This window comes from Lathyrus oleraceus, chromosome 5 (assembly GCF_024323335.1).
Source record: "Lathyrus oleraceus cultivar Zhongwan6 chromosome 5, CAAS_Psat_ZW6_1.0, whole genome shotgun sequence".
NCBI classification, from domain to species: Eukaryota; Viridiplantae; Streptophyta; class Magnoliopsida; order Fabales; family Fabaceae; genus Lathyrus; species Lathyrus oleraceus.
In genome coordinates, this window is record NC_066583.1 from 554495887 (window position 1) to 554505740 (window position 9854).

Consider the following 9854-nt stretch of genomic DNA (forward strand, 5'->3'; position numbering starts at 1 on the left):
ATTTGAGGTGGAAGTTTGGAAATTTTTGACATATCAAAATTTTTCTAAGTGTCAAGCCATATGTCTCAATATTCCACCTTGCTTAACTTTTTATATGAGCTTCAAATGAGAAACGTATCTTCATAAAAGTTGTAGATATTTTAAATACCTTCAAAATGTCACCAATTTAATGTAATTTGGATTTGAAATGATAGAGTTATGCATTTTTGAAGTTTGGAAAAATCATTTGATCAATGGTATAGGTCAAATGTAACCTCATATCACATGCTCAAAAAAGTTTAATTAGATCTCACTCCAAACATAAAAGTTGAAGTAGACCCATTGAATTTGATTGTGAAACTTGGAAATATTTCATCTCATAAAAATTGAGCAAGTTATGGCCTTGGGAAGTTGACTTTCAAATTAGGGTTTAAACAAAATGACCTATAATGTTTCAACATATAAAATGATTTTCCAAGCAAAACTAGCTCTATGTCTAAACATGAAAGTTGCTTGGAATGTCATTTAGAGTAAGGTTTCTCTTGGAATCATTTTCATATGGTGAAAATTGTAGGAGATAGGGTCTAGAGAGACCCAGTTTTGATCAGATGAATTCATCTGGCCAACCACCATCAACCCACTTGCTAACCTTCAATTCTCTTGACTTTATAGGCTCATGGTAGATCATATATGAATAAGATGATGAATTTTGAAGTGTCCCTTGAGAAATTTGATCAATTTATGAGATAGTTTGTTGGAGAAGTTACTCAAGATACCCAGTCAAACTAGGGTTTCCAAGGCAAATCACCCTTAAACTCTTGAAGAATACTTGATCAATATAACATGTAGAGATCATTGAGACTCATATATGATGCTCATAACCATTCTTGGATCAATTCATGGTTGTGCTCTTTGTTATGAGGGTCTCAAACCCTAGATATGAACTTGATAGATCAATGGAGATCATGCCCTACCTACAAAAGAGTTAGGCAAATACAAAGACATATTTTTGATATTTTGGTTAGTAAAATGATAATATAAAAGCATGATACAATCACATAGTGCTTGGTGATCTCTCCTAAAACAAACCCAATGAAAAAAGGGTAAGGAGGATGCCAAGGTATGATCCCAATGCTAATGCTTATGATGAAATTGCATGAGGGATCTTAGGATCATAATTGGGGTCTTACAAAAACCAACTAGGTAAGAATAGTAAAACTATTCGATCAGATCGAGGTGATGAGTATTTAAGCCTAGAGTTTGATGACCTTCTGAAAGAGTGTGGGATCCTATCCCAACTTACTCCTCCTGGAACACCCCAATGGAACGGTGTATCGGAGAGAAGAAATCAAACACTATTAGACATGGTCTGATCCATGATGAGTTACGCCGATCTTCCAAACTCCTTTTGGGGACATGCACTATTGACATCAGCTTACACACTTAACCGTGTTCCATCCAAAAAGGTTGAGAAGACACCATATGAGATATGGAGTGGTAAGAAACCACATATGTCTTACATGAAGATTTGGGGTTGCGAAGTTTATGTGAAACAAAAAAATTCAACTAAGCTTGAGCCCAAATCTGACAAATGCTTACTTGTGGGGTATTCTAAAGAAACAAGAGGGTATTACTTCTACAATCCTTCCGAGGGCAGAATGTTTGTCGCTCGAACTGGAGTTTTCCGAGAAAAGAATTTTATTTCCAAAGGAATTAGTGGGAGGAAAGTAGAGCTTGAAGAAATTCAAGAATCAGAAAGCATTGATACACCTATGGAGGAATTAGAGCAGGAAACACAAGTAGTTGTGGAAGAGCAACCTGCTCAAGTAGAACAAGACCAGCGTAGGTCAAGTAGGATATGTCACCTACCTGAGAGATATGGATATCTCATAACTGATCAAGGTGATGTGTTACTCATGGATCAAGATGAGCCCGTGACCTACCAAGAGGCCATAAATGATCCCGATTCTGAGAAGTGGCTAGAAGCCATGAAATCTGAAATGGATTCCATGTACATAAATCAAGTTTGGACCTTGGTAGAACTTCCTGTAGGAGTTAACCCTATAGGATGCAAGTGGGTATTCAAAAAGAAGACTGACATGGATGGTAAGGTACATACCTATAAGCCAAGACTGGTTGCAAAAGGATATAAACAAATTCATGGGGTTGACTATGATGAAACCTTTTCACCAGTTGCAATGCTTAAATCTGTTCGGATTTTACTTGCTATCGCTGCATATCATGATTATGAAATATGGCAGATGGATGTCAAAACTGCTTTCCTTAATGGGAATCTTCTTGAGGATGTGTACATGACAAATCCTGAAGGATTTGACATACCAGAAGAAGCCTAAAAGATATGCAAGTTACAAAGATCAATCTATGTATTGAAGCAAGCTTCCAGAAGCTGGAATCTTCGTTTTAATGAAACAGTAAAACAATATGGATTCATCAAGAATGAAGATGAGCGTTGTGTCTACAAGAAGGTTAGTGGGAGCATGATCGTTTTTCTGGTATTATATGTAGATGACATATTACTCATTGGAAATGATGTTCCTACCCTACAACAAGTAAAGTCTTGGTTGGGGAAATGCTTTTCTATGAAGAACCTAGGTGAAGCAGCCTATATATTAGGAATCATAATCTATAGAGATAGATAAAAAAACTACTTGGCCTAAGTCAGAGTACATACATAGACAAAATGCTTAGACGCTTTAATATGCATGATTCCAAGAAAGGATTCATACCTATGCAACATGGCCTGTGTCTATAAAAAACACAATCCCCTTCGAATAAGGAAGAAAGGGATCGCATGAATAAGATTCCATATGCATCTGCAATAGAATCTATCATGTATGCCATGTTATGTAGTCGACCAGATGTCTTGTATGCTTTAAGTGTAACGAGTAGGTACCAATCTGATCCAGGTGATGCTCATTGGGTAGCTGTCAAGAATATCCTTAAGTATTTGAAAAGGACTAAGGACTCATTCTTGATATATGGAGGTCAGGAAGAGCTTGCTGTAATTGGATAAACCGATGCTAGCTTCCAGACTGATAAGGATGACTTTAAATCGCAATCTGGTTATGTGTTTTGCTTAAACGGTGGCGCTGTGAGCTGGAAAAGTTCAAAGCAAGATACAGTTGCTGATTCTATAACCGGGGCCGAGTATATTGCTGCCTCAAGTGCAGCAAAGGAAGCTGTTTGGATCAAAAAGTTCATTAGTGAACTTGGCATAGCTCCTAGCATTGTGGATCCCATTGGTCTCTATTGTGATAACAATGGTGCTATCGCACAAGCTAAGGAGCCTAGATCTCACCAACGATCCAAACACATACTTAGGCGTTATCACCTCATTCGAGAGATAATAGATAGAGGAAATGTGAAAATATGCAGAGTACCTACACTTGACAATATTGCTGACCCACTGACAAAGCCTCTTGCGTAGTAGAAGCATGATGGCCATACTAGATCTATGGGCATTAGGGGTATGCCTGATTGGCTCTAGTGCTAGTGGGAGATTGTGGGTGTAAGCCTTAGAGGCCAATACTTTTGGTACTTGTATCAAATTATTTATTAATAATAAAAAGCTTTTTCTTTATTATGGTTGTTTAATAAAGTCCCTAGAATAGCTAGTCCGTTTAATGTATCAAGTGTGACTTAATCATGAGATCACATTAAACATAAGGACATTATTCTTAAAGTATCCGTAGTAGAGCCTTATTGTGAAGTGGGATAACATTAAAGCATTAAGACTATTATGTATATAGACTGATGATCACATCTCATGGATCATGGATAAGGAGTTATCAAGTCTTAAACATAGGTATGAATATTAAGAGTAATATTTATATTGGATTGACCCGCTATGAGAATACTATATATAATGTTATGCAAAGTGTCATAAGTTATTCTCATGGTGATAATGGTGTATACCACCCTTCGACCTGAAACCACTATGGACCCTAGATGTAGAGTCGAGTGCCTTATTGCTGATCAAACATTGTCTGTAACTGGATGACCATAAAAATAGTTGATGGGTACTCCACGAAGCATGCTAAGGGACATGAGTGACCTAGATGGAATTTTCCCATCCTACGTAACAGGATAAATGTCTATGGGCCCAATATTGAACTGGACAAGGATGACACGATCTATGCCTTGTGTTCAATATAGACATAAGGGTAAAAGGGTAATTATACACATAAGTATTATCACAAAAGGGTTTGTCAGATCACATGAAATTTTCGTGTCCTGGGTAGCAGTGATGTGTTGCTAGATACCGCTCATTGTTTATTATGTTAAATACGTGATTTAATATAATTGTCAATGTCGCGAAAACCTACAGGGGCACACACAAAAGGACGGATTGATGAGAGATAAAGTAACTAAGGAACACCGTAAGGTACGATGCACTTAAGTGAATTATAGGATATCGTAAGGTACGATGTACTTAAGTAGAATATGAAATATGGTAAGGTACCACGCGCTTAAGTGATTTTGGCATATTATAAGATATGTGCCACATACACTTAAGTAGGCCTTTTAGCTTGCAGCCCACACAAGTGGTTCTATAAATAGAACCCTTGTGCAGTTGCAATTTCGCTTCTCTCTCTCTCTCTCTCTCTCTCTCTCTCTCTCTCTCTCACTCAAAGCCTTCATTCGTAGGAGTTAGCACTGAGATTGAAGGAATCAGTTCGTGTGGACTGAGTAGAGGCGTTGTCATCGTCCAACGTTCGTGATCTCTCCATAGATTTGTATCAAAGGTTTCAATCGTCACAAGAGGTAACGATTCTATCACTGATCATGCCTATTCTAAGGATCACTAAAGGAGAATTTTTTTTTTAAAATTCCGTTGCATTTGGATCGCCTTTCTCCTTCAGTATATACATACATTCCTCCTGGATTTGAAAACAAATTTGGATAAAATGTTTGCAAACTAAATAAGTCTATGTATGGATTAAAGTAGTGCTCTAGAGCTTGGTTTGAAAAATTCATTCAGTCCATGAAGAAACAACGGTTCATTCAAGGACAGGCTGACCCCACCTTATTCACAAATTTCTCCCGCGATGGGAAATTTGCTGCCATGATTATTTATGTTGATGATATTGTTCTTACTGGAGATGATACAGTGGAAATGGAAAGAGTAAAAGAGAAATTGGCAGTAGACTTCGAAATCAAGAAATTGGGATTCGTGAGATATTTTCTAGATATGGAAGTTGCTCGGTTAAATAATAGTATTGTGGTTTCACAATATAAATACATTCTACACTTATTGAAATAAACAAGAATGAATGGATGTCATCATGCATATACCCATAGTAAGTCAGTTTATGCATTCTCCTTTCGAGGAACATCTTGAGGCAGTCTATATGATAGTGAGATATTTAAAGGGAAATCCTGAAAAAGGCTTATTTTTTTAAGAAGAATAATGAAAGAAATGTGTCTATATCCTCATAGATGGTGACACCAGTAATGGAAGACTTTGATTAAAGCCTAACTCATGGGGTTCAACAATGAGGGAGCAATAGTCAGCTAGTTCAAAATCTATATTTCAAAACTATTGAAAGGAAAATGGAGACCCAGGATTGAGAAAGTACACTAATAAAAAGAAATAACACACCCACCATACTCACTGCAAATCCTTTTGTCTTCCTTAGGAATTAATACACCTTAGTTTGAAGAAGGACCCACATCAAGGAAATCTCCTTCAAGACTATCTTCATGAGCAAATGTAGAAGCAGCTGCTAAAATGACGGGATCAACCCAAGAGGCAAAATCACCCTCTTTTGATTTTTTACTCATGATAGACTCCACTTCCTTCGACTAAAGAAAATAATATATTATGGAAATACAAATGACGAAAAGAGCAAAGGTAACGCCTCAAGAAACTATATAACTGACTCCTTAGAGATCACATAATGACTTGCCAAAAAGAAGGATCATAAACACCACCAACAGTTTAGATCCCCTTAGGAAAACACTTAATCACTTCAGTTTCCAAAGGTCATTATGACAGAACCTATGAAAAGACATCTAAAGCATGATACACATTCAAGACGCAAGTTCCCAATGACATCAACGTCATCGCGTGGTTTTCCACTCAAGTCGGGTTACGGCCCGCGGAAAAGGACAAATGCAACAAAGTCCTCACATTACAAAGCAAACACAAGGGCTTTGTGAGCAACTGTTCCGGGCCGGTCAGGAAGCCTTACAGTCGCGATCCAGAGAAGGCAACAATCCACAAAGTCACTTGCGGAGCAAGAGTGTTATCATATGTTAAAACGTAGGAGATCCGAATCTAGGATACGTCCAACGGCTCCTCGCATTCTACACTCGTAGATCAATAAAATTGTTATAACTGCTCTATTATATAAAGAGAACACATGTCATTTTTTGAGTACATTTCAAATTCAAACTTCATTCACTCATCTTATTCACATATTGACTTGACAATCGGAGTGCTAATTATTGATGTAGAAAAATGATAAGTTCACTAACTAATTAATAAAAGAATAAATACGTGTAACGACCTATAAAAAACTATTTTCTAATAAATAAAAGGATTTAATTGAAATACATTGACAATATAAAATGATTTTACACCGTCAATTAATCCTATGCGTTAGATATTAAAATAAATTTGATTTTTATTTAAAAAACCTATAAAATAATGCAAACAGATGATGGTGATGAATCGACAGTATAAATCTTTTTACACTGACAGTGTATAGTAACTAATCCATAGATAAAATATAATTAGTCCGTAAATATTTATAGTGCAAATATCATATTTTGCTTTTTGTTATAATATGATAATCCATCGTTATATCTCGCAATTTTCTATCTTTAATTGATTTTGGTTCTCTAACACAACAATTTATTTATTTATTTATAAATTAACATATTCTAGATTATATTTTTATTTTTATATTTGAAAATAATATTTTTGTAATAGATAATAATGACGATTTGTTAATTGACTATATTAATTTTTTTTTCAAAACACATTTCTCATCAAATAAAACTAATAGTTATTGCTAATATCAATCAAGTTTCTTCTTTTTTAAAACAACAACTTACCAAAAAAACAAACGATTGTCTCTCTCATCACTCTCACATTTCTTCACACATTTGTCACACTCTGGAGCCGCGATTCTCTACATCCATGGCTACCGTACAACTCGAATCCTTCTCCCTTATTCCCTCTTCCCAACACCCACGTACAGTCGCTTCCTCCCTCTCCTGCCGCCCGATCGCTGCTAGGTTTCCTCCCTACACCGGTCTCAAGCTACGACCACTCGCCGCTACTAGTTTGCGGAGTCGATTCGCTGCTTCTAGAGTCGTTCCTCGCGGAGGAAGAGTCCTGTGCGAGGCTCGAGATACTGCTGTTGAAGGTTAGGTTTCGATTTTCAACAAAATTGCTGTTGAGGTTTTGTTTTAGATCTGTTAATTTTTTGTAATTGGTCATCTTCTGTGATTCTATGTGATTGCGAGTTAGGGTTTTGGATTTTTTTTTGCTTTGTTGGTTGATTTGTTGTTTGGGTTTTGTGTGAGTTTTGGGATGTTATGGTTGCGTTTTAGGTAATCTTTTGGTGAATTTTATTTTTATGTTACACTTTCTAGAAGTTTAGTTTGATTCAAGGCCATCTTAATGTTTGATTCAAGGCCCAGTTTAAGGGTGACAAATATTTTGTTAGGTCCTTTTGATCCTGTGCGAAAGCCCGTTTTGCACGCACTCAAAGACGGCTCTGGTTTGATTCGATCCCGAAAATTCGACCGGTTGAAATCTATAACTATAGAGTGTTAATGTATATCATGCTTGTATTCGAATTTTTTAGCAAACAAACGTTCAGAATGAGACTATAAATATAGTTTTGCCATGTAAGGATATGGGATTCGTATCAATTAATGGCAAAATTGTATTACTTAAGTGGTAGAAAGTACAAGGAAAATTATGAACAAATTGTCCCGGACAAGGTGAAATGGTTCCAAGCTAATCAGCCGAAACTCATGAAGAATATGCATGCTCAACAATATTGCTTTGCTACCTATTACATCAAATCCTATCATCTTCTCGACCTTGTAACTAACCCTTTTGCCTCCCCTGTTCTATTTCCTTCCTAGAATGAGACTAGAATAGGTTATGGGTGTTTTGGTGTTCAGCTGTACACATTCAAATGTTTCTCAATCATACCTTTCACGACGTGTTGTCTCATTTTTTTTTCTTATAAACCTGCAACTTTAGTAACACGACGAAAACCATCTCAACCCAGTTAATAGTTTCAAACATGCTCCACTTCATAATATTTATTAAAATTAAATCAGTTTGGTCAGTTCATTACCTAGACACATCTGGATGAGTTAATAATAATTGGTCTGGTCAAAATGTTAGACTTTCTGTTTTCAGAGAATTGTTGCACATCTTAACAAAGTAACTATCTTCTGCTTTATGTTTTCAGAGAATTGTTGCACATCTTAACAAAGTACTTTGCGAAGTTAAACTATGTTTTATTGATTATATGGCAGTGGCTTCTATTACTGATGGAAATTGGCAATCCCTTGTAATCGAATCCGACACTCCAGTGTTGGTCGAATTCTGGGCTCCATGGTGCGGTCCCTGCCGAATGATGCATCCCATAATTGACGAGCTGGCAAAGGAATATGTAGGTAAGTTCAAGTGTTACAAACTCAATACTGATGAGAGTCCTTCAACTGCTACTCGCTATGGGATTCGAAGTATTCCAACTGTCATCTTCTTCAAGGATGGTGAAAAGAAAGATGCAATTATCGGTTCTGTACCCAAGGCATCATTGATCACAACTATAGAAAAATTTCTGTGAGGTAACGAACAACAAACAAACAAAAGCTTCAACTGGAAGTAAAGATATTTTTCCCATTAGTCACATCTCATCAAGCCAATTATGTCAAGTTTGAATGGTTTGTTTTCTTAATAATCATGAATGGTTCTGTACAGTTATGGGATGCTTCCCTATTGTTTTTTTAGATGATTTATAGTCACTAATATGACCAATGTTGAAATCTACTAGTATTTTACATCTTTGGCTTCTTTTTTATTCCCACCTTTAACTCAATATTGTTGATATGTAAGAATGGGAATATTTTTGGCCCCAACTTTTCTCACCCCTACAGTTCTAAAAAACTGCATGGGATTCTGAAAATACACTTCTGAATAAGTGTTTTTGTTAAGTACATTTCTCGCCAAAATTATAAATCCACACATGCATTTAGTAATTTCTATTGGAAATGCTTTAAGGAGGACTTAATTATTCTATCAAGCATATTTCACTAGAAATACAAATGCCATATATGCTTAAAAATAATCAAATAAGTAGACGTTTCTCAAGAAAACCAAGTTGGGATGAAGAAATAGTTGGCTTTGTTTGGATTGAAAAAGAAAGTTAAACAAAAGAAAGTAATTGAAAAAAATGTTAAAAGAATGCAAGTGAATGGAAAGTAAAATTATTATGGTGGTAGTGAAAGTGAAGGAAAGAACAATAATGATATGCTGTGTGAAACAAGTACTTAAGATGGGGCAAACCTAATATTTTTTTTGGCTTTGGGTTATTCTAGTTTCAGCGTTGGCTTAAATGTACTTTTGGTTATTCTAGTTTCAGCGTATTAAATAATTGATTCTCATATTACAAAATCAGTGATTATGATCTTAGTTTTTGATGATATTTGAATTTTTATGATTTCCACCACTTTTGCATATATGATATTGATGATTGGGACTCAGATATTTTAATATTTAATAACATTTTTAATTAAATTAATATTTAATAAAGATTAATTAAGTTTTTATAATTATTTCATTAAAATATTGAAAATAACATTCTGGGCCTAGGTCCATT

The 9854-nt window shown here is 35.7% G+C and overlaps 1 protein-coding gene across 1 annotated transcript; it reads left to right on the forward strand.

The window, feature by feature from the left end:
• Positions 1-7031: 7031 nt before the first annotated feature.
• Positions 7032-9038, forward strand: LOC127086341 (thioredoxin M4, chloroplastic). The gene is made up of 2 exons (XM_051027101.1): positions 7032-7376; positions 8509-9038. The coding sequence occupies exons 1-2, from the start codon at positions 7148-7150 to the stop codon at positions 8820-8822; spliced, it is 543 nt and encodes a 180-aa protein (XP_050883058.1). The 5' UTR covers positions 7032-7147; the 3' UTR covers positions 8823-9038.
• The last annotated feature ends 816 nt before the right edge of the window (positions 9039-9854 follow it).

What these genes read in the sequence shown, in the direction of transcription:
- LOC127086341 (XM_051027101.1), top strand. Translation starts at nt 7,148, where the DNA reads ATGGCTACCGTACAACTCGAATCCTTCTCCCTTATTCCCTCTTCCCAA. An exon ending in TCGAGATACTGCTGTTGAAG is followed by an intron (nt 7,377 to 8,508) that starts GTTAGGTTTCGA and finishes ATTATATGGCAG; the next exon opens with TGGCTTCTATTACTGATGGA.